This window comes from Neophocaena asiaeorientalis, unplaced genomic scaffold (assembly GCF_003031525.2).
Source record: "Neophocaena asiaeorientalis asiaeorientalis breed wild unplaced genomic scaffold, Neophocaena_asiaeorientalis_V1.1 scaffold5, whole genome shotgun sequence".
Taxonomy (NCBI): domain Eukaryota; kingdom Metazoa; phylum Chordata; class Mammalia; order Artiodactyla; family Phocoenidae; genus Neophocaena; species Neophocaena asiaeorientalis.
Genome location: NW_020174698.1, coordinates 15,429,360 through 15,455,725, shown reverse-complemented (window position 1 = coordinate 15,455,725; position 26,366 = coordinate 15,429,360). Strand labels below are relative to the sequence as shown.

General features: G+C 37.4%; 1 protein-coding gene across 9 annotated transcripts in view; it reads right to left on the bottom strand.

Annotated features, from left to right (window-relative positions):
- Nucleotides 1–26,366, bottom strand: part of MAN1A1 (mannosidase alpha class 1A member 1) — a 194,144-nt gene that overhangs the window by 25,506 nt on the left and 142,272 nt on the right. For 6 of the 9 annotated variants that reach the window (XM_024758978.1, XM_024758981.1, XM_024758980.1 and 3 more), the window contains exons 10-13: nt 19,927–20,146; nt 19,005–19,177; nt 7,311–7,426; nt 1,487–1,641 (exon numbers count right to left, since the gene is read on the bottom strand). In XM_024758978.1, the coding sequence (XP_024614746.1) occupies nt 1,563–1,641; nt 7,311–7,426; nt 19,005–19,177; nt 19,927–20,146 (588 nt within the window). In that variant the 3' untranslated portion in view covers nt 1,487–1,562. Of the gene's footprint in view, nt 1–1,486; nt 1,711–4,269; nt 6,910–7,310; nt 7,427–19,004; nt 19,178–19,926; nt 20,147–26,366 lie in introns of those variants that run through there. The other 3 variants (XM_024758985.1, XM_024758976.1, XM_024758977.1) reach the window with 3 other exon arrangements.

Genomic DNA, 26,366 nt, shown 5'->3' with positions numbered 1-26,366 from the left:
GGGGGCGGGGTAGGGGGTGGGAAGTACCAGAAGAAAAGGCAAGTGTCACTCTCACCTAATGCGTGTCTCCACTGCTGTGGAAACAAAGGGTTTGTTTGTTTTGGAGGATGGGGACAGGTGAGGGGACTCTCAATCAAAACCACTCTATGCATTCTTCTTTGGATATGATTATTTTAAGTCACTGTAAGTGCTTTTCAAACATGTAAGCTGATTTTGGAAGCAATACTGGCTCCCTCAGAAGTTATTTCATCAATCTTTCCTAGTTCATAACACTGAATTTGTTGGTTTCCAAAGCTACTCTGGGATGAAAACAAAACTATACTTCAATTTTAAAAGCAGTTCTTGCAGTCATGGTTTTATTTTCATGGGGTTATTTGAATATACCAGTGACACAATTGATAATAATGCTCTTACCAGAGCAGCAATCAGGTGGGTTGAACTCTATTTCTTTTCTTCCACAAATGTTAAAAGAAAACCTCTTGTTCTTCAATAAAAAAATATGTAGAAAAGTCTTCAATTACTGCGTCATACTAGTGTGAAGAAAGAACTGGATATTTCTGTTCTCATGTCAGAAAATAAGAGCTAAACTCTGACCTTGGAAGATGAGCAATAATATGTGTTTGAAGCAGTCTGATCGAAGGACAGTATCCAAAAAAGCCTAGGGTATTTGGAAATGGCAAGCAAGATAACAGCAAATGTGTTCTCATAACAAAACAAGCTGGAGGCTTCCCAAGGTAGAGAGATGATTCTTTCTAGCTCTTTCTTACAGAGCTAGAAATAGGGGCTGGGATTCAGGGATTGAAGGCATAATCCTGCCAGGTACAGAGCTAAGAACATGTACATATATTAGCTATTTTAGTCCTCACGATGTAGGTGTTATTATTCCCATTTTACAGATGAGAAAATGAAGGTTTTGATGTCTTGTAATCTGGGTGTGGTGGCCTCTAGTCCATGGATGGAACATTGCTGGCTTGTGTACTGCTGTTTCCTGCTCCAGCATCCACAACAGACAACACTGAAGGGATAGCCTAGCTGCTCCACCTGGGCTGACCACTCCTCTCATTTTACAGATGAGGAAACTGAGACGTAAAGACTTCAAGGGCTTGTTCCAAATCACGCAGGAAGTTAATAATAGAGCCACGTTTGGAACTCAGTTGTCTTCTCAGTGAAGTCTGCTTCCCATTGGCCCAACTGTACCTACTTTCTACCCCTTCTCTACTGCATCATATAGAGAAAAGAGACTAGAGGGATTTTATTTTAATGGTGGCATTTAAAACATATAAAATTTTGCAGCTCCTCGCTAAGACTACATTAAGTCACAAAGTTATAAATCTGGAAATAGCAGATAGCAGTGTGAATAGCAGTGAAATTTACTTAGGATTTATTTAACTAGTGTGGTTAAAGTATTGTATTGACTAGCAGGGTGGTGATGAGGTTTTGCACAAAGAAGGAAGAGACTTAGTCTGCTTCTCCTTCTGTCACTTACCAAAATAGAGGCCTTGGGTCCCAAGAAGCCAAAGCTGCCATGTCCATGAAATGGGACCAATAGCACTGTGCTTGCCTTAAGAAGTTGCTATGGTGACCTCCCGTCTGGTTCTAAGCAGCCATTCAAAGCTCTGTGTTTCTACTTTCCACCAACAACTATAAAAATTGAAAGTCAGGAACAAAGTTCTTAAAGATTCTGTGAATGAGAATCATCACTTATTTCTCCTGAAAGAGTTAAAAAACAGAACAAAATAAGACAAACAAAACAAAGAGCTCTCAGGTGTTAGTCATTTTCTGGAAAATGCTATTTGAAAATCAGTACATTTTATGGCCCTTTCTGCAGAATTATGAATTAATATGTGTTCATAGCCTAAGGCCAAAATATCCCAGGATGCGGAAAAGTTGCTGTGCATCTATGACTGTTCTCTAAGCTTTCATGGTAATTTGCATTCGCTGGGGAATCAAATGGATCTGTAACACAAAATTACATTAATTTATTAGTAAGTAACGGCATGTCTTAAGGAGATTCAAAGTGATCATAAGTCAAAACATCTTTGGCGATTAGCATTGCAATGAATGTAAAAACGCAGCAGGGGTGGGGGGGCGTAGGTGGGTGTGGGTGGAAATGAAGGTCCTTTTCAGAGGTCATTTGCAAGAACATCTTATATATTTACATGGCATGTGGCCAAACTAGGAATTCTGTGTAGTCTGTGCAAGTGACAGTCATGTTAAAATTCAACAAGAAGAAACAATTGAAGAACAAACTTTAAAAGCAGCTTTTGGGAGAAGAAAGCAAATGAAACAAAGGAGTGATTGAAGTTAATACTTTTAAGATTACCTCAATAAGAAAAGAGTTGTTTAAAAATCCAATGTAAATATGTTTCTTAAAGATTTAGGTGTACGGCTTAGTGTTCAGAAATGCTTTTGTGAAAGGATGAATCTACGTTTTCCAAAATGATCCAAATTATGTTTCAAGTTGCTGTGCTTAAACCTTGAAGTAGAAATAAAAATTCAGAAAAAGGTACATATGCTTGTCATGACTTGCTAATTAATTCACGATTTCTTCTATCTCAGGACTTCCACCTACCTATAACTTAAAACTGTGGCTCTCGACTTTAGTACGCATAGGAATAACAGAAAGAGCTCATTAAACATGGATATTCCAGGCCACCCCCCAATTTTGATTTGCTCAATTTAGGGTAATGCTCTGGAATCTGCATTTTAACAAGACCTACAAGAGGTTCTGATACAGGTGAACTGTAGCCCACACCTTGAGAAATACAGCCTTAGACCAATTTCCAAGGGTGAACTCTGAGTTGACACCTTTATGTTGGAGTGGCTGGTCGGATATAACATATGCTCTCATGTATTGTTCCTTCTTATGAGCATAAATCTTACCAAATCCCTGTGTCTGGTAGCACAGAGCCAGGACAGAAAAGAGTTCCTGACCTTGGGAAAATTTCCCAGTTTCCTCATATTTACAATAAGAGAGTTGGACTAAATGCTGTCTAGACTCCTATGTAGTTCTAATAGTTTATATGCATATCTGATGCCTGGCAAATATTTTGTAAAGATTATGACTCATGTGTTGGCCAATGTAGACGGAATGAGCCAGGAAAAAACAGAGATCAGTCTTTGGGTCATTAAATCAGTTAAAAAGATGAAATAAGATTTTCCCTCAGCCCCAACCTAAGGAGCTAGAAGGTCAATTAGATAATGAACTCTGTGCTTAAATTAAAAAAGATCTATGTTGTTTTCCTAAAACTTTATGCAACTGTCTACATATAATTATCAGAAATTAGATGTATTGATTGCCAAGTTGCCATCACTGTGTGGATGGCTGACAATTAGTATGAATAAAAATCATGCTTAGAATCTTTTCAAATAATCCTGTCACCAATAGAGTAAACACAACCAACGTCATCTGTGTTACAAATAATTGAATTCAGAAGGTTCCCATTTGACTAACTCTACGTTAAGTGAAAAACCAATTTCTTTGCTTCATGCTATTGAAATAGTTTTTTTTATATGATATAGGGACTGTGAGATTAAGTTACAGGAAACAATAGTAGGCTATTCAAACAGAAACACTGGAAAAAACTCAGTATTAAAGAAATCACGACTTAATTTTTTTGGTGTGCATTTTACACAAGGCCATACATGGTACCTTAATGATATAAATGGAGTAAAAAAAAATCTGTTGGTTGAGGGTTGATTCCAGTCATAAATACTAATTTACTCTATAGTTCCCTAAAACTACTATAGGTAGCAATAAAAAAATTACCCATTCTTATGATTATTTATTTAAAACAACAGCATGTTATGTAATACTGGTACTTAATATTTTTAAATAATGTACTGCTTTTAAGACATTTGCAAATAGCTGTAGCAAAGCCTATGAATATACGGTAGAATCTGTTTTGTTTTGTTTTCTTTCAGCAGTGGTGGTGGGGGGGGAGTTTGAGCTCCTCAATTGGACCGTAAACTTAAGAGCAAGGACCATACTCTTTATGTTATTTCTAACGCCAACTCCCTGCCTCTACCCTACCTGCCCTGGTGTTCACCATATGTTAGATTCTTAATAAAACTGTTTGATTAGCTAAAGATGGTTATGCAACATTATTTGCAATTTAAAGTTTTTAATGGGAAATATTTCCTCATCACAATTCTCCGGGTGTGGTACGGAATCACTGTTAGGATCTAATATTTCCATTTGCAACTGTACACACTCATCCCAACATATTCAGAAGCTTCCTTAAAAGGAGAGAAAACCCAAAAGACAAATGACGAGATATATTAAAAGGCTTTATTTACAATAGAGAAATTTTACAAATATAGTTTTTAAAAATTATGTGTCGATCTATCATTTCCCATAACATTAGAGATTTATATAAAGTTGGAAATGACAGAATGGATTTAAGTACAAATCAAAAACAATCAATGGAAAGAACTGGTAGTACATATGAAGGCATCATGACAAACATCACTGAGTTCTATAAACTGCCATACAACTTATATGTGTAATATTAATTGCCCGACGTATCCCAAACAAATGCAGAAACACAAAATTAAGTGCTATTTTAATTATTCACCTTTTGGGGTGTGAAAACATATGTAAACTTAACTGCACAGTTTTTGCTGAAAATGAATGAAAGACAGCATTTACCTAAGGACTTCAGTTGTTTAAAATAATTAGTGCAAAATATAACTTTAATTAAATTACATCACCATAATATTAATCTCTTATCTTGTTTACATTTTTGGTGTTTTGGGTTTTGTTAAAATATCCAAGTTCTAGACTTGAAATACCTTTGTTCTTGCCACTGGCCGAGCAACACGCAGTACAATCTTCTTGCCTATTTATTCCAGAATACAAAAGGTACGTCATGGTGCAGTGCGTACATACAACCTGATTTTAATATCCTATCTGCTGCAGAAATACCTATCAGCTTGTGCTCTTTCAAATCAGATTGAAAAGCAAAGAAAATAAATTAATTTAAATTGCTAGTCCAAGGACATTCATGTGAAAATTATAATCTAAATACATATGGCCCAATTTTAACAAGAATCTTCTATATTTTGCCTTTAAGTCCTGGGAATAGCAATCATGACGTACTAAGGGATCTTTTTTTCACTTACTAATTTTATTGACTTATTGTTTGAATGAATAATATTGAAAAAAAGGGCAGGTCACACAAGGTGGACTAAGTCTATTGAGATCTAAGAAAATAACTGTCTTAAAAAATATTAGGTTGAATCACATGAAATTGCTGATACTGAACAATCTTTAAACTAGAAATGCCTCAATTTCACGTGCTTCAGCCTAATCCATGGGGTTGTACTGATCTATTTGACCACTGTAGTTGAAAATGCAGGTGGTCAAAATCTTTGTACCTCAGTATATGCATCATCATATTAGCCCTTTCATGGGAATATATATAAAATATGGACAAATATGGTAAGAAAACACAAGGTGTCACCAGATCTATTTTTGGGAAAACCATTCATCTCTCAAAAAAGGCTTTGAAGAGTCATGTAATCATAATTATTTTGAGCTGCTATAGGATTGTAGGGGATTGGGAATGTCCATTCCTATATATTACTTCTAAGTGGAAATCGCTATGTTGAATTTAACCAGACAAAATACACTACATCCTAATTTGACCTAAAAGTTTATTAGATTTTCCTCAATTGACCATGAATAGATACACTGGCAAAAATTCTTTCAGAGTTAAATCCTGCTTTCATAAACTGAAATGAAATGATTTACTACATTTGAGAAAGGGCTCTTTTCAAATCTGAAAAACCTGAACGAAATGTAAAGGTTTCTTTTTTTCGAGAAAAAAGAATTAAAGGTGAAATGCAAACAAAAAACCATATGGCATACTCACCCTCTCTTCAGAGAGAGCCCCAATTTCTTCATATATTCAGATAAAAGCAAAAGCTAACACACTAAAAGTTATACAATTTCCCTTTAAAAAATATAATTCGGTTAACAGCAGAGCTCTGAAAAACTGGAAAGCTCACTTCACTGTGTGGTAGAGAATGGAAGAAATTAACCAGTACATGATCCAGAGATGACACAGGGCATTTAAAGTAATCCTTGAGAACTAATTCCCAAATTAGGAAACACTAATATAAGTGACCAACAAAAATATACCATGGATCCAATGAAATGAGGTCAAGAGGAGATGAGCCTTCTGGGATGACATTCTAATTTGAATTAAAATGTGAGTAAAGTATCTTAGAAGACATTCTATCAAATAATGATGGACCTGCATAAGGAGGCTTGTCACAGTTATAAGATTTGTCTCTGGTGGATAGACAAACCAGATTAACACGAAATTGAAAAGGAAAAAGCTTTTTTATTATTTATTATTATGGCTTTTTGCAACATGGCAAAACATTACAGCTTAAAGCAGACATCATCTCCTCATAGAGGAGGAAAAAGTTTTGCAGTCAAATCAAAATTGTAATTAAGAGGTCATTGGTATACCATTCTATTTAGTTTAATAAAAATGATACTACACCTTCATGAACTCCAGAGATAAAAGATTACTTAAAACAAACAAACAAACAAAAAACCATGTGATTCACTGAATAATAAAGGCTACAATAAGGAATTTAGGTCCATCTATGCCTATGATAATAAACATAAAAGACTGCAAAACAATTTTAAAACTTAGAATAATCACAGACCTATTAATAAAAACTCATCATATGCCTGATCACCAGAAAAGGAATTATTAAGGTAAGCAGTGAAGGGAATGGAGGAGAGTAAAATACAGAATGTCTTTTTATTTCTCATTGACTTCAACTTTCTTTATATTCCTAGAGAGTACAGGGAGAAGATGTGCCTCGGTATTGAAGATCCAGTGTTCCAGTGGAAGTAGATCGTCATCAGAAAATATTAAGTACAAATATCTGGAGAGAGAAACATGGGTATGTGAGGCCCGAGAGACCCTGTCAGCCAGTGAAACCACAAAGAGACAGAAAAAAAACACATCAATGTCTCCATTCATCTTATGGGAGAATCATGGACAACCGTCAAGTATAGCAAAACCTTAAGGGGTATACTCATTAATGCCGAAGAAAGAAGCTGCCCTGTGCTTTGGTCCCTGTGTACGAGAACCATACAAAGCAGTCCCAAGTTGTCGAACTTACATGATGATGAAAACACACCTGCAATTACTGCCGTGCACGTAGAATGGCATTCGGAAGCAGTCATGCTTGATGTTATTTGAATGTGTTCATGATAAAGACAACTAGAAAGAAGATCTCTTCAGGTATCTTAGTCACATACCACCAGAATAATTTTTACTTACTTTAGTGTTTCTGCCAGGAAGAAACTCTGCTGCACATCATCATAGCTCTCCTTGTGGAAGTAAACATCCCTGAGGCCTGAATAGCCTCCTTTCACTCTGCAGTGTTTCTCCAAGGCCTAAATCACAATGAGGAGGGAAAAAAATGGTCACATTCCGGTAAACTGACTGTCACAAATTTTTACCATTAGATTGTCACATTTAACTGAAATAAGGATTCAAATGGAATGATAGATTGCAATAGTTTCAGGTGAAAATTTAAAAAAACATAACATGTAAATGCAAATAAAGTATGAAAAGTTAAAGGACATATGGACCGTATATCTCATCTAATTGGAAACACTTCTATATTTAGTTCTGGAATGTCAGTGATTTTTACCATTTCTTTTTATGGTCTAGAGCAGGATGCATCAAACTACAGACCACAAGCTATATCCAGCCTGCTTTTTGTTTTTGTAAGTAAGGTATTATTGAACCACAGCCACACTCACTTGTTTACATATTGTGTGTGGCTGTTCTTTCACTACAATGGCAGAGTTGAATAAATGCATAGGTCCCCCAAGCCCAATTCTCTCTGGCCCTTACAGAAAAAGTTTGCTGACCCCTGGTCTAGAGAGATTGTTCATGTCAACTGGGATTCTAAACCGCTGGTTGAGAAAGTGCACTGGAACCAAAACAGCTGCTACTATCGTCAGAATATCTTATTTAAAAAAAATTGACTGTGGAGTACTGAGTGATATTGGTGACTGACAGATATAAAAGAGAAAACGGAAAGCAGTGAAAAAAACATGGCTGGTATCCATTTCTGAAATACATCTTTCTTTTCTTTAGTCTGAGATGGAAGAAAGATGGGATGAAACCACTGGTAACTATGAGGAGAGAAATAAGCCTACATTTCTATAGCTGCCTGACTACAACGAGTACTACAGTCAGAGATGGGGAAAGACATGGGTTGGGCAGTGTGGGAACGAAAATTTAGGTAACACCTAAAATAACTTGCCTTCCATTCTGTCAGCTGCTGCTAACCTGACTGCTCTTTGTATTTGGAAATTACATTGGCTTGCTTTGCTGGTTACCAGGCATAGTCATCTCCAAGAAAGTTATTTTCTATTCACCACATCCTATTAATTCTAGTAACTAAAAGGTCAAATAAAGATTTCCACTGTATACAAACTGTCACTGGAAATCTGGTTCTAATTCATAGAATGTGTACTAAAGTGTAAGCCTAAGCCCCTTAAAATTTTTAATGAGATAAAGAAAACATAGGAAACATGAAAAAAATGTTACTCTTAGGTTCTCACGTCATTATTCATTTATTTTTCAGTTTTCTTTTACAGATCACAACGCTTTTCCTCTTTTTTTATGTGCATAATTACATCATATTTTCCTCCCATTTAGCTCAACTACCAAGATATGGCATAGGTCTTGCCATGTTAGTTGAGAAAAATCTTCATTGGCTAGAAAAGGGCTTTGGAGGAAAGCACGGCTCTAAGCATGTGGAGCCCAGAAAACGTGGGATGGATGAGGCAAAGGCAGGGAGCAGGAATGTGGTGCTGAGAGCTCAGCTTCCATCTGCAGACACTGATAATGAGGATATTGATTCTGTACCCTAGGGCTGGAGGGCAGAAGGGAGAGAGCATGGGGCCCAGAGGAGAAGCATTTAGTTACCAGGTGAAAGAAAATCTAACTGGCAGGCTATGTGAATAAAAAAACACCCATCTCCTGGTTTGGTACTGTTTAAAAGCCCCGGGGAATATAAGAACAATTACCTTAAAAAAAAGGCTTCGATTATATTCTTAGTTTCAGACAAAGAGCTAAGTGGGGGAAAAGGCTGAAGAAAGGAACTTTCAGGTCCTATTATATTTTTCCTTCCTTCTTTTTTGATAACAGTTCTTTTTGATAAAAAGTCAAATACCAGATACATGCAGTAGGCCAAAAATTATTTATGAAAAAGGAAAAAAAACCACCAAGATTTAGAAGAAATGGGTAAATTTGTTATTACTGAACATAATGAAATCCTATTTCTAGACATCTCCTTAAAAAAAAGATTTTATCCACAGATGTTTTTCTTGGTTTGCCCCTTGAAGTTTTTTGGTAATAAAGAAATAAGCTAAAGAGAGGGCCAGGCATGATAACAGCTAACCCTCCCTCCTGTAGAAATTTCTATAAGCTCCTTCTTTTATTATAGAAAAAAGAGTTGTTTTGGGGGTAGGCACTGCCCAAACGTTTTTCATCTTTTCAGATCACCTCCACTCATTCTTTTTCTCCCCCAATCCTGATGTGGTGAATCAGAGTAGTCAAGAAGACAATCTAACATTTTAGAGGTGGGGGCCGAATCCCAGCTCTAGACTCCCTAGCTGCGGCCTCAGTTTCCTGGACCCAGGCAGCATGCCTTTTCTCAACATGAGGTTGTCCTGAGAAAAAAACTCAAGACTAGTGCAGAAGATGGCAGAGGAGTAAGATGTGGAGATCACCTTCCTCCCCACAAATGCATCAAAGATATATCTACACATGGAACAACTCCTACAGAACACCCACTGAACACTGGCAGAAGACCTCAGACTTCCCAAAAGTCAAGAAACTCCTCACGTACCTGGGTAGGGCAAAAGAAAAAAGAAAAAACAGAGACAAAAGAGTAGGGACGGGACCTGCACCTCTGCGAGGGAGCTGTGAAGGAGGAAAGGTTTCCAAACACTAGGAAGCCCCTTCATGGGCGGAGACAGGGGTTGGCTGGGCGGAAGCTTTGGAGCCACGGAGGAGAGCGCTGCAATAGGGGTGCAGAGGGCAAAGTGGAGAGATTCCCCACAGAGGATCGATGCCGACCAGCACTCACCAGCCTGAGAGGCTTGTCTGCTCACCTGCCAAGGGTGGGCGAGGGCTGGGAGCTGAGGCTCAGACTTCGGAGGTCATATCCCAGGGAGAGGACTGGGGTTGGCTGCGTGAACGCAGCCTGAAGGGGGCTAGTGCGCCACAGCTAGCCAGGAGGGAGGCCGGGAAAAAGTTTGGAACTGCCTAAGAGGCAAGAGACCATTGTTTTGGGGTGCGTGAGGAGAGGGGATTCCTTCCCTGTCTGTCCACAATTGTTTTGGGGTGCGTGAGGAGAGGGGATTCCTTCCCTGTCTGTCCACAGAAGGCAGAGCACTGCCTAAACAAGCTCCAGAGATGGGCACGAGCCACAGCTATCAACTCGGACACCAGAGATGGGCTTAAACACTAATGCAGCTGCTGAAGCCACCAAGAAGCCTGTGTGTGAGCACAGGTCACTATCCACACCTCCCTTCCCAGGAGCGTGTGTAGCTCGCCCCTGCCAGGGTCCTGGGATCCAGGGACAACTTCCCCGGGAGAACACACTGTGAGCCTCAGGCTGTTGCAACGTCATGTCGGCCTCTGCCATGGCAGGCTGGCCCTGCACTCCGTGCCCCTCCCTCCCCCCAGGCCTGAGTGAGCCAGAGGCCCCTAATCAGCCGCTGCTTTAACCCTGTCCTGTCTGAGCGAAGAACAGACGCCCTCAGCCAACCTACATGCAGAGGCGGGGCCAAAACCAAAGCTGAACCCCAGGAGCTGTGCGAACAAAGAAGAGAAAGGGAAATATCTCCCAGCAGCCTCAGGAGCAGCGGATTAAAGCTCCACAATCAACGTGATGCACCCTGCATCTGTGATATACGTGAATAGACAACCAATCATCCCAAATTGAGGAAGTGGACTTTGGGAGCAACTGTAAACTTGGGGTTTGCTGTCTGCGACTGACTTGTTTCTGATTTTTATGTTTATCTTAGTATAGTTTTTAGTGCTTGTTATCATTGGTGGATTTGTTTATTGGTTTGGTTGCTCTCTTTTTTTTACTTAATTTTTTTATTTTAATAATTAAAAAAATTTTATTTTAATTATTTAATTTATTATTATTTTCTTTCTTTTTTTCCTCCCTTTTCTTCTGAGCCATGTGGCTAACAGGGTCTTGGTGCTCTGGATGGGTGTCAGGCCTGAGCCTCTGAGGTGGGAGAGACAAGTTCAGGACACTGGACCACCAGAGATCTCCAGGCCCCACATAATATCAATCGGCGAGAGCTCTCCCAGGGATCTCCATCTCAATGTTAAGATCCAGTTCTACGCAACGGCCAGCAAGCTCCAGTGCTGGATGGCCCATGCCAAACAACTAGCAAGAGAGGAACACAAACCCACCCATTAGCAGAGAGGCTGCCTAAAATCAAAATAAGGTCACAGACACCCCCAAAACGCACCACTGGATGCAGCCCTGCTACCAGAAAGACAAGATCCAGCCCCACTCACCAGAACACAGGTGCCAGTCCTCTCTACCAGGAAGCCTACACAACCGACTGAAGCAACCTTACCTAGTGGGTTCAGACACCAAAAACACCAGGAACTACGAAATGCAGCCCACGAAAAGGAGCCCCCAAACATAGCAAGTTAAGCAAAATGGGAAGAAAGAGAAATATGCAGCAGATGAAGGAGCAAGGTAAAAACCCACCAGACCAAACAAATGAAGAGGACATAGGCAGTCTACCTGAAAAAGAATTCAGAATAATGATAGTAAAGATGATCCAAAATCTTGGAAACAGAATGAAGAAAATACAAGAAACGTTTAACAAGGACCTAGAAGAAATAAAGAGCAAACAAACAATGATGAACAACACAATAAATGAAATTAAGAATTCTCCAGAATGAATTAACAGCACAATAACTGAGGCAGAAGAACGGATAAATGACCTGGAAGATAAAATAGTGGAAATAACTATTGCAGAGCAGAATAAAGACAAAAGAATTGAGGACAGTCTCAGAGATCTCTGGGACAACATTAAACACACCAACATTTGAATTATAGGGGTCCCAGAAGAAGAAGAGAAAAAGAAAGAGACTGAGAAAATATTTGAAGAGATTATAGTTGAAAACTTCCCTAATATGGGAAAGGAAATAGTCAATCAAGTCCAGGAAGCACAGAGAGTCCCATACAGGAAAATCCAAGGAGAAACACGCCAAGACACATATTAATCAAACTATCAAAAATTAAATACAAAGAAAACATATTAAAAGCATCAAGGGAAAAGCAACAAATAACATACGAGGGAATCTCCATAAGGTTAACAGCTGATCTTTAAGCAGAAACTCTGCAAGTAAGAAGGGTGTCGCAGGACATATTTAAAGTGATGAAAGGGAAAAACCTACAACCAAGAGTACTCTACCCAGCAAGGATCTCATTCAGATTCCAGGGAGAAATTAAAACCTTTACAGACAAGCAAAAGATAAGAGAATTCAGCAGCACCAAATCAGCTTTACTAGAAATGCTAAAGGAACTTCTCTAGGCAGGAAACACAAGAGAAGGAAAAAACCTACAAAACCAAACCCCAAACAATTAAGAAAATGATAATAGGAACATACATATTGATAACTACCTTAAATGTAAATGGATTAAATGCTCCAACCAAAAGACACAGACTGGCTGAATGGATACAAAAACAAGACCCGTATATATGCTGTCTGGAAAAGGTTCACTTCAGACCTAGGAATGCATACAGACTGAAAGTGAGGGGATGGAAAAAGATATTCCATGCAAACGGAAATCAAAAGAAAGCTGGAGTAGCAATTCCCATATCAGACAAAAATCAACTTTAAATTAAAGACTATTACAAGAGACAAAGAAGGACACTACATAATGATGAAGGGATTAATCCAAGAAGATATAACAACTGTAAATATTTATGCACCCAGCATAGGAGCACCTCAATACATAAGGCAAATGATAACAGCCATAAAAGAGGAAATTGACAGTCACACAATAATAGTAGTGGACTTTAACACCCCACTTCCACCAATGGACAGATCATCCAAAATGAAAATATATAAGGAAACACAAGCATTAAATGACACATTAAACAAGATGGACTTAATTGATATTTAGAGGACATTCCATCCAAAAACAACAGAATACACGTTCTTCTCAAGTGCTCATGGAACATTCTTCAGGATACATCATATCTTGGGTCACAAATCAAGCCTTGGTAAATTTAAGAAAATTGAAATCATATCAAGTATCTTTTCTGACCACAATGCTATGAGACTAGATGTCAATTACAGGAAAAAAACTGTAAAAAATACAAACACATGGAGGCTAAATGATATGCTACTAAATAACCAAGAGATCACTGAAGAAATTGAAGAGGAAATCAAAAAATACTCAGAAACAAATGACAATGAAAACACAACAACCCAAAACCTATGGGATGCAGCAAAAGCAGTTCTAAGAGGGAATTCTGTAGCAATACAATCTTACCTCAAGAAATAAGAAAAAAGAAAAATCTCAAATAAATTTACACCTAAAGAAATTAGAGAAAGAAGAACAAAAATACCCCAAAGTTAGCAGAAGGAAAGAAATCATAAAAATCAGATCAGAAATAAATGAAAAAGAAAGGAAGGAAACAATAGCAAAGATCAATAAAACTAAAAGCTGGTTCTTTGAGAAGATAAACACAATTGATATACCATTAGCCAGACTCATCAAGAAAAAAAGGGAGAAGGCTCAAATCAACAGAATTAGAAATGAAAAAGGAGAGGTAACAATTGACACTGCAGAAATATACAGGATGATGAGAGATTACTACAAGCAATTATATGCTAATAAAATGGACATCCTAGAAGAAATGGACAAATTCTCAGAAAAGCACAACCTTCTGAGACTGAACCAGGAAGAAATAGAAAATATAAACAGACCAATCACAAGCACTGAAATTGAAACTGTGATTAAAAATCTTCCAACAAACAAAAGCCCAGGACTAGATGGCTTCACAGGTGAATTCTATCAAACATTTAGAGAAGAGCTAACACCTATCCTTCTCAAACTCTTCCATAATATAGCAGAGGGAGGAACACCCCAAACTCATTCTACGAGGCCACGATCACCATGATACCAAAGCCAGACAAAGATGTCACAAAAAAAGAAAACTATAGGCCAATATCAGTGATGAACATAGATGCAAAAATCCTCAACAGAATACTAGCAAACACAATCCAACAGCACAATAAAAGGATTATACACCATGCTCAACTGGGTTTTAACCCAGGAATGCAAGGATTCTTCAATATATGCAAATCAATCAATGTGATACACCATATTAACAAATTGAAGGAGAAAAACCATATGATCATCTCAATGGATGCAGAAAAAGCTTTCAACCAAATTCAACACCCATTTATGATAAAAACCCTCCACAAAGTAGGCATAGAGGGAACTTAACTCAACATAATAAAGGCCATATACGACAAATCCACAGCCAACAACATTCTCCATGGTGAAAAACTGAAACAATTTCCACTAAGATCAGGAACAAGACAAGGTTTTCCACTCTCACTGCTATTATTCAACATAGTTGTGGAAGTTTTAGCCATAGCAATCAGAGAAGAAAAAGGAATCCAAAATGGAAAAGAAGAAGTAAAACTGTCACTGTTTGCAGATGACATGATACTATACATAGAGAATCCTAAAGATGCTACCAGAAAACTACTAGAGCTAATCAATGAATTTGGTAAAGTAGCATGATACAAAATTAATGCATGGAAATCTCTTGCCTTCCTATACACTAATGATGAAAAATCTGAAAAGGAAATTAAGGAAATACTCCCATTTACCATTGCAACAAAAAGAACAAAATACCTAGGAATAAACCTACCTAATGAGACAAAAGACCTGTATGCAGAAAACAATAAGACACTGATGAAAGAAATTAAAGATGATACAAAGAGATGGAGAGATGTATATACCATGTTCTCAGATTGGAAGAATCAATATTGTGAAAATGACTATACTACCCCAAACAATCTACAGATTCAAGGCAATCCCTATCAGACTACCAATGGCATTTTTCACAGAACTAGAACAAAAAATTGCAAAAGTTGTATGGAAACACAAAAGACCCTGAATAGCCAAAGCAATCTTGAGAAAGAACAACGGAGCTGGAGGAATCAGGTTCCCTGACTTCAGACTATACTACAAAGCTACAGTAATCAAGACAGTATGGTACTGGCACAAAAACAGAAATATAGATCAATGGAATAGGATAGAAAGCCCATAGATAAGTCCATGCACATATGGTCACCTTATTTTTGATAAATGAGGCAAGAATATACAATGGAGAAAAGACAGCCTCTTCTATAAATTGTGCTGGGAAAACTGGACAGCTACATGTAAAAGAATGAAATTAGAACACTCCCTAACACCATACACAAAAATAAAATCAAAATGGATTAAATACCTAAATGTAAGTCCAGAGACAGTATAAAACTCGTAGAGGAAAACATAGACAGAACACTCTCTGACATAAATCACAGTAAGATTCTTTTTGACCCACCTCCTAGAGAAATGGAAATAAAAACAAAAATAAACAAATGGGACCTAATGAAACTTAAAAGCTTTTGCACAGCAAAGGAAACCATAAGCAAGACGAGAAGACAACCCTTAGAATGAGAGGAAACATTTGCAAATGAAGCACCTGACAAAGGATTAAACTCCAAAATATATAAGCAGCTCATGCAGCTCAATATCAAAAAAACAAGTAACCCAATCCAAAAGTGGGCAGAAGACCTAAATAGACATTTCTCCAAAGAAGATATACAGATTGCCAACAAACACATGAAAGGATGCTCAACATCACTTATCATTAGAGAAATGCAAATCGAAACTACAATGAGGTATCACCTCACACCAGTCAGAATGGCCATCATCAAAAAATCTACAAACAATAAATGCTGGAGAGGGTGTGAGAAAAGGGAACTCTCTTGCACTGTTGGTGGGAATGTAAATTGATACAGCCACTATGGAGAACAGTATGGAGGTTCCTTAAAAAACTAAAAATAGAACTACCATATGACCCAGCAAGCCCATTACTGGGCATATACCCTGAGAAAACCATAATTCAAAAAGAGTCATGTACCACAATGTTCACTGCAGCACTATTTACAATAGCCAGGACACGGAAGCAACCTAAGTGTCCAGCGACAGATGAATGGATAAAGAAGATGTGGCACATACATACAATGGAATATTACGCAGCCATAAAAAGAAATGAAATTGAGTTATTTGCAGTGAGGTGGATGGACCTAGAGTCTGTCATGCAGAGTGAAGTAAGTCAGAAAGAGAAAAACAAATACTGTATGCTACTACATATGTATGGAATCTAAAAAAAAAAATGGTTCTGAAGAACCTAGGGGCAGGACAGGAATAAAGATGCAGACATAGAGAATGGACTTGAGGACACGGGGAGGGGGAAGGGTAAGATGGGACGAAGTGAGAGAGTAGCGTTGACATATATACACTACCAAATGTAAAATAGATAGCTACTGGGAAGCAGCGCCATGGCACGGGGTGATCAGCTTGGTGCTTTGTGACCACCTAGAGGGGTGGGATAAGGAGGATGGAAAGGATATGCAAGAGGGAAGAGATATGGGAATATATGTATATATATAGCTGATTCACTTTGCTATACAGCAGAAACTAACACAACATTGTAAAGCAATTATACTCCAATAAAAATATTAAAAAAATAAAACGAATAAAACTCAAGATGAAGATACACTTAGCACAGTGACAAGGGCCTTTCAGATGTTTAGAGAGGCCTAGCTATTTTTATTTTTTGAGGCTTTTGGTAAGTTAAAATGAAAAAAGGTGGGGGGATGCTGAAGAGGCATTTTTAACTTTCAAAAAATGAAAATCCTTCATGTCAAGTCTAAATTTTAAGACTTTAGGGATGTGAAGCTGGGGACAAGCAGCTCTCCTGGGCCCCCATAATAGGCCCTGGTTTTACAGTTTTTCCACAGTGGAAGTGGCTATGTAACCAGGCTGGTTAGTCTGATCAGAACATCATTTCACCACAATCTGTTCTGGGGCTCTCAGCCTCTGGGCAAGAGTTCCTCTAAAAACCGAGCATGAGACAAGGATTGGATGCAGGGAGATTCTGGGGGAGGTGATATCAGGAAGTGAGCGAGTGAGTGGGGAGAGTAAAACAAGGAAGGGAGAAGGGCCAGTGAAATACACGTTGAGCAGGTCACTGCTGTGTGCATGGGGGGGCTTGCTCCTGCTGGAAAACCTCTAAGGAACCATCTAGAATGCATCTCAGAATTATTCTTCAGAGGAGCAAGACTGGATAGTTATCCATCAACTCTAAAACCTCACTGGCCTATTGAAGACCAAAATAATTCCCAATCACCAAGGCTTAGATGAACCTCAATTTTAATATACTTTTTTCAGAGGAAAAAACATAAACTTAAAGAAACTGAAATTACAACTGACTAACCATAATTAGAAAATTATGCAAAAAAAAGAGGCCTAAAAAATTGCTATTACTTAAAATGATTGACAACTGGTTATAAGACACACATTAAACGAAGAGGGTTAATAAGCAAGATTCATCAATGGCTTTCTGAGGTATCAGTTAAATTTTACATAAAGGCAATATTCATTTTAGATTTCCCAAGAGAAGTTATTCCTAACGGTTTTAAAAGACAGCTAGCTTTCTAACAAAGAGTGCTAGACAATAAGAGAATGTAATTAAAGCATTTGTTTGTTCTTATCCCCTGAATTCCCTTTCACTCCTTTTGGAATAATAGCTCTTAAAATTAGACGTTGTGGGCTTCCCTGGTGGCACAGTGGTTGGGAGTCCGCCTGCTGATGCAGGGGATGCAGGTTCGTGTCCCGGTCCGGGAGGATCCCACGGGCCGGGGAGCAGCTGAGCCCGTGAGCCCCCGTATTGCAAAAAAAAAAAAAAAAAATTAGACGTTGTTTGATGCATATCCTGAAGGGCGCCTCTGCTGGCATTCAGCACACAAAGTGTTCAACGGATTAGTTCAGGAAGATGATACACCATATTCAGCAGGAAGAGACTCAAGAAGTGACAAAGACAATTCAAATAACACACTGGACAGATATGAAGCTTATAGATATTTGGAGAATCCTGAGACCAGTGTCGGAATATTCTGTACAAAGTAGTTCTTCTATAGGTACTTTCTAAAATTTAGCTCTAAGCAGCTAAGTTACTCTAACTAAAAGCATATTTTATCATTTTCATGCCCAAAGACTAAAAGAAGCAATCATATAGTGGTTTTTTGAAACAGAGAGCAGGTTGGGGTAACTATTCCCAAGTTGCCCGTAATCCTTTGTGGAATTAACCGATCACCTTTTTTATAGTCATGAGAACTTAATTTTATAATATGCCTTTCTAGATTTCTCCTTCAACACCAGAGTAGGTATATTTATATCACTGTTACATAAAGCAAAGCTGAAGCCAGGGATATAGGATGACTTAACTGAAAACAGTCTTGAATGGAAAGATGGCTGGTCAAAACTTTAAGCTTTAAAAATCATAGAAAAGTTGATATGCTAGATTTATAGGTATCACTGAACATTTTTTCCACAGACATTTTTCTTTCTTTCTTTCTTTCTTTTTTTTTTTTTTTTGCGGTATGCGGGCCTCTCACTGCTGTGGCCTCTCCCGTTGCGGAGCACAGGCTCCGGACGCGCAGGCTCAGCGGCCATGGCTCACGGGCCCAGCCGCTCCGCGGCATGTGGGATCTTCCCAGACTGGGGCAGGAACCCGTGTCCCCTGCATCGGCAGGCGGACTCTCAACCACTGCGCCACCAGGGAAGCCCCCCACAGACATTTTTCTATAAGAAACATAAGCAAATTAAAACGTCACCTCTACAGCTTCCCAGGCCCATTTCCTGTATTTTGGATCATGAGTCAGTCGCCACATGTACATGTAAGTCTCAACAACTTCTGGCCGTAGGATGTAGTATTTTTCATTTTGCCTCGTAGCAATGGCTTCAACACCGCCATCGAATCTGAAAGCTTCTGGTCCCAGTTTCACAACTAAAGGAGATGCAATGGAGGACAAGGGTTATTGTCCTAGACAATGTTTAGTGTCTATAACTTAAATGAAACTAGAAAGTACCTTACAACATTCAAGAGAGGTGCCAAAACAATCATTTTAAGGAATAATTATAAACACTGTATAATAAGCAATATTCAATATACCTTTATAATTTATTCATTGAAAAGAGTCCATTTTAGAAAATGGTAATGATCCCTTATTTTCTTTCATTTAACCACCATTTACTGAGTACCCACTGGGTAGGTGCAAAGCACCACCTTATTAGTGAGCTAGAAAATCAGTGGTTGAGAATTCTAAGTCATTATGTCATGAAGGTTATTTAGTATTTGTACATCAAACTCCTATTTTTATAAGAAGCCTGCCAGACTCATCATATATTTCATGGAGATTCTGGGAAGATTAATAACGGTTTATAACATACCAAGTTTCTTTTGGGACAGAGACTCTCACCCAATGTTATTTACCTAAAGCAGGACCAATAAGTTAGACAGACTTAACCCTTTATGGCCTGGATTTTTGTTTCTTGGTAAACTAAAGGTAAATATTTTTATACAGAAGAGTAATGCCTCTTAAAGTAAAAACAGAAATTCCTTTAAGATATTAATCATGATCATCAAGTTTCATCAGGCATGGTGGATGTTCTTTTGATGGCAACAAATGGACAAAGTTCCTTACTGAATGAAATAAAAAGCACATAGACTGTGTATGAAGAGTAACAGGTACTCACATGTGCGATTGTAAGATTCATGACAGGTACGGGCAATTTCAGCCCCGAGTTGAAGGTAGTGTTGGGTCAGGCCTTCAGGAGCGTCATCTGCCCCGAGGGCAAACATGCCTCCCGCAAAGCAGGTCAGGTGGCCCATCTTGTGTTCCAGGAGGCCCCCTTTCCACTCTGCGATGTAAGTCAGTCCGTTACGTGACTTCCGGATCAAGTGAGTCTCAATTGCCTGAAAGTAATACTTATTTTCAACATTTTGTAATCTCTTCTCAGATTTATAACCAAAAACACCACAACATTAAAAAAAGATAAAACATCACTCACGATTGATTTGAGTTTGTTACTACAAATCCAATTCGACCTGAAATTTCATGTTATTGCTCTCTGTATATGTCCTCTAGTCTATGCCTTATTAGTTTGGTTAGTTATAACTAACACTGTTGGGCCAGCCCAGTAGGTTTTTCTTGGTTGCATGCCCAAACACTTGTAGTCCTCATACTGAAAAAGCTGTTTCCTTTTCAAAGACAGGCCACTGGTATAGTGGTAAGAGCTGCTTTAGTGCATTTCCATTTTCACAAATGGAGAAACAACACAAAGCACAGGCTCTACCATGAATGGTGAACAGACCATATTTGTGTATAAAATCCAGGCTGGTGGTCCTACCCCTCCTTTCTCTCTCTTAGGCTTGGAGGGGTAGCAAAACAGAGTGGGAAAAAGGAGCTGTTCTTGAGTCAATCAGATTGCTTGGCTTCAAATTCCAGCTCTGACACTTACTATCTGTAAATTTGTGGGTAATTTGCTTACTGTATCCTTAAATCTCAGTGTCCTTATGCATAAAATGGGAATAGTAGCATCCACTGTGAAAACTGCAATATTTTGTTTATAAAGCAGTCAGTACTGTGATTGGCACTTGATAAAGGTCATTTATCATCATCACATCTCCACTGTGGTACCACATGAATTAAATTCCTCCTTAATAATTCTTTTAAAAAGGACATTAATATACAATGAATAAGTATTTTTTTTAAAAAAAGAATAAAGGTCTGTAAATTTGGGAGAAATGATGTTTACAGAAGTGGCTTGTTAAACACCTTTTATTTCTGCCCCAGGACTGTTGATAGCCTTTTGAATAAACAAAATAAAATAAGCCCTTTTTAAAAAAAAAAAAACAAAATTGTAGTGTAAGTGCTTGGCAATACTATTTTTAATTACTTTAACAGGAAATGCTCCCCTACACCCCCAATTACTTCTTGGAAGGAGAAGGGCTATGATTGTGTTTATAACTGTTATACTATTATAAAAAAAGAGAGGATTTTAGGAATCACATTTGGGAATACAGGCATAGCTCATTTTATTGAGCCTTGCTTTATTGTGCTTTGCAGATACTGCATTTTTCACAAATTGAAGTTTTGCAAGTGTCAAGCAAGTCTATCAGCGCTGTTTTTCCAACAGCGTTTGCTCTTTTCATGTCTCGATGTCACATTTTGATAATCCGCAATACTTCAAACTTTTTCGTTATTATTATATTCGTTAGGGTGATCTGTATCAGTGATCTTTAACATTACTATTACAACTCACTGAAGACTCAGATGATGGTTAGCATTTTTTAACTAAGGTAAGTACATTGTTTTTTTAGACATACTGCTATTGTACATTAAACAGCCTAGAGTACAGTGTAACTATTAAGTTTATATGCACGGGGCAACCAAAAATTTCATGTGACTTGCTCTACTGTGTTATTCACTTTATTGCAGTGGTTTGGAACTGAACCCACAATATCTCCAACGCATGCCTGTAGTAGATAGAGACAAAACTTGTGATACAGAAGAATGAATGAAAATGAATGCAGAGGTAGATAAAACCTCTCCTTCCTTTATTGGAAATAAACAAATGAAACCAAGACGGTAAGAAATAAATGAACGCACTACTGTGCGCATTAACTGTGGTTAAGCTAATTTTATTGATGGTCTACTTATTACATTAATATTTCATTCTTATTTAATGCAACTGAACATCTTAGCTATTTATACTTCTCATAGCACAAATTGCAGTAAAGTCCTTCAAGCAGACACTTGTTCATCACCCAAGAAATTATTCTTTTCTACATGGCAAGAGTAATAGCTTTTGAGCACGCATTAGAGAAACATTATTACCCTGTTACAGATCCTGAATAAAGTACTATATTATTTTTGGCATGATTCTGACCAAGTTGCTATCTCTCAAAATAAATTACAACGAAGTTCCAAGACTTTTAAAACAATGTTTGTGTGGCAATGGGAAAATGTAAATAAATATAAAGGAGGAAAAAATAGTCTTTAGTGGCTCTAAAAAATTTTGTGTCAAGCCTACAGAGAATTGTTTAGGAAAAAAGAGTATTGTATATTTTGTGATTTCATCCTTCTATATTTGAAAAAAATTAGTTGGCTGTGCCTATAGAATCCTAAATGCCTAATACATCACCTGCCCAGGTATCATTCACTCCAATGGACTGTCTTGCAGCATGAGCAACCACCACTGTGGATTCTTAGTATGGCCTCCAGATGAGGCCATAACAGCCAGTTGAAAACTCAAAGTATTTCATTATTAACACAACGAAAGAAAACATGCCACTCTGCGATTAAATGATTTCCAAAATGCACTGGAAGCTAAAACTGATGGACTACATCTCCAGTACCTCAACTGTCTGGAACAATATTGTAAGGCATCCTCTCTTTCATAATAATGATATTTTAAAGTACAAGAAATACAAAGAAATTTTATTATGTAAGACACGACTACTTCTTAAAATCAGAAGCGTAACTGTTCTAGCTTTGCTTTCTATGTTGAAAACACACAATGGATTGAAAGTGTTTTTACTATTAAGAGAAAGAGGAAACACTTTGACTTCATTTGCTCTTAATGGATTTTCCTGTCAATGGTTTGTCTAAATATAATATGCTAAAAGCTGTGTGGGTATAGTTCTCAAAACGGGAGGTAAAGTATTTCAAAGAGTATTTTAAAGTTGTCTTTCCTGGAACATCAAGATCCTAGGGGGCCACTTTAAAATTAGAATAATTAAAATGTCTGCCAGGACTGTAATTAAAAATGACATAATGGAAACCATACTGTATGGAGAACTCCCTGGTTTAAAACCTGAAACCTCATAGGAATGAAGAAAAATAAACTTAAGAGTTTGCTTTTAATGTTTATCATGTCCTTTAAAGGCTGTGCAAAATGAAGGCCAATGTTCTAACTAAGGTGTCTGGTTCCTATATGTGAAATAGTAAAGAGCTGTGTCTGCTCTACTTAGTCAAGTTCACTACTGACCTTGGAGGGAACCAACGTAATATTAAATCCAGTCAACTAGAGCAGTGCAAGTTGCATTTATATTTGAACAATTAAGTTGGTGTATTGTAAAATCACCCAGAATTCCTTTTAGGGACACTTACTTTAGAACAATGGCAACATCACTGGAATTACAAATATCCATTTTTTCCCCTGAGAATTATTATTATTATTATTATTTTTGCAGTATGTGGGCCTCTCACTGTTGTGGCTCCTCCCATCGTGGAGCACAGGCTCTGGACGTGCAGGCTCAGCGGCCATGGCTCACAGGCCTAGCTGCTCCGCGGCACGTGGGATCTTCCCGGACCAGGGCACGAACCCATGTCCCTGCATCGGCAGGCGGACTCTCAACCACTGCGCCACCAGGGAAGCCCTATTATTATTATTTTTTAAAAATTCTAATTTCATATCTAAACTATGTAAGAGGCTGAGCCCAACAGGACATCTCCCACATAAGGCCACTTCTCTAAGATTAGGATATGTAAGTTACCTACCTAACACATAGAAATAAACATAGAGAACTGGGAAAAGGGGGAGACAGAGAAATATGATCCAAATGAAGGAACAAGACATAGCCTCAGAAAAAGAACCAAACAAAGTAGAGATAAGCTATATACCTGATAAAGAGTTCAAAGTAATGATCATAAAGATGCTCACTGAACTCAAGAGAAGAATGGATAAATACAGTGAGAATTTCAACAACAAAGAGTTAGAAAATATAAGGAAGAAACAGAGCTGAAGAATACAATAATGGAAATAAAAAAATATACTAGAAGGAATAAACAGTACGTTAGATGATACAGAGGAATGAATTAGTGATCTGGAAGACAGAGTAGTAGAAATCACACAAAGTTGAACAGAAAGGAGATAAAGAAATTAAAAAGTGAGGTTAATCCAAGAGATCTCTGGCACAACATCAAGCATACTAACATTTGCATTACAGGGTCCAAGGAGGAGAAGAGGGACAGGAAGGGACAGGGAACTTATCTGAAGAAACAATGGCTAAAAACTTACCTAACCTGGGAAAGGAAACAAACATCCAGGCCCAGGAAGCAAAGAAAGTCCCAAACAAGACACACCAAGGCACATCATAATTAAAATGGTAAAAATTAAAGATAAAGACTCTTAAAAGCAGCAAAAGAAGGGCAACTAGTTACCTACAAGAAAACTCTCATGAAACTATCAGATGTCTCCTCAGCAGAAACACTGCAGGCCAGAAAGGAGTGGCACAATATATCTAAAGTGATGAAAGGGAAAAGCCTATAACAAGGAATACTCTTCTTAGCAAAGTTATCATTCAGATTTGAAAGAGAGATAAAGAGTTTTACAAACAAGCAAAAGTTGAAAGAATTTAGCACCACTAAACTGGCTTTATAAGAAATGTTAAAGGGACTCCTCTAAGCAGAAAAGAAAAGGCCACAACTAGAAATATAAAAATTATGAGAGGAAAAACATCACTGGTAAAGACAAGCAGATAGTAAAGGTAGTCGATCAACCACATAAAGCTAGTAAGAAGGTTAAAAAACAAAAGTAGTAAAATCATATATATCCATAATAAGTAGTACGGATACACAAAACAAAAAGATGTAAAATATGACATCAAAAACATTACATGTGGTGGGGGAAATAAAAATGTAGAGTGGTTAGAACGTATTCAAGCTTAAGAGATCATCAACTTAAAATAATCATATATACATATAAATGATGTTCAATATGAACCTCTTGGTAATTACAAACCAAAAACCTATAATAGACACACACACTCAAAAAAGAGGAAGGAACACAACATAAAGCTAAAGACTGTAATCAAATCACAAGGGAAGAGAGCAAAAGAATAAGAAAGAAACAAAAAAGAACTACGAAAACAATGAACAAAATGGCAAAAAGTACATACGTATAATAATTATTTCAAGTGTAAATGGACTAAATGCTCTTATCAAAAGACATAGAGTGGCTGAATGGATGAAAAATCAAGACCCATATATATGCTGCCTACAAGAGACTCATTTCAGATCTAAAGGCACACAGACTGATAGATAAAAAAGTTTATTCCATGCAAATGGAAATGGAAAGAAATCTGGAAGCAATACCATATCAGACAAAATAGAATTGGAACAAAGACTGTAAAAAGAAACAAAAAAGGACATTACATAATGATCAAGGGATCAATCCAAGATGAAGATATAATAATTGTAAATATATATGCTCCCAACATAAGACCACTTAAATACATAAGCAAATATTAACAGACATAAAGGGAGAAATTGACAGTAACACAATAATAGTAAGGGACTTAAACATCCCACTCACATCAATAGGCAGGTCATCCAGAAAGAAAATAAGGAAACACTGACCTTAAGTGACACATTAGACAAAGAGACTTAATAAATAGATAATTTAAGAAAACTGAGATTATATCAAGCAACTTTTCTCACCACAACGCTATGAGACTATAAATAAACTACAAGAAAAAATGTAAAAAAACATAAACATGAGGAGGCTAAACAATACACTAGCAACAACCAGTGGATCACTGAAGAAATCAAAGAAGAAGTAAAAAAATACCTGGAGACAAGTGAAAATGTAATCACACTGATCTAAAATCTATGGGACACAGAAAAAGCAGTTCTAAGAGGGAAGTTTATAGCAATACAAGCCTACATCAGGAGACAAGAAAAATCTCAAATAAACAACCTAAACTTACACCCAAAGGAAACAGAAAAAGAATAAACAAAACCCAAAGTTAGTAGAGCAGAAATAAGTAAAATAGAGACCAAAAAACCACAATAACAATAGAAAAGATCAAAGAAACTAAGATCTGGTTCTTTGAAAAGATAAACAAAATTGATAAACCTTTAGCCAGACTCATCAAGAAAAAAAGAGAGGGCCCAAATAAATGAATCAGAAATGAAAGAGGAGCAGTTAAAATGATACCATGGAAATAAAAAGGATGATAAGAGATTACTATGAACATTTATATGCCAATAAAATGGACAACCTAGAAGAAATGAAAAAATTCCTAGAAATATATAATCTCCTAAGATGGAATTGGAAATATAAATAGAAAATATTAATAGACCAATTACCAGTAAAAAAAATTGAATCAGTAATATAAAAAAAAGTTC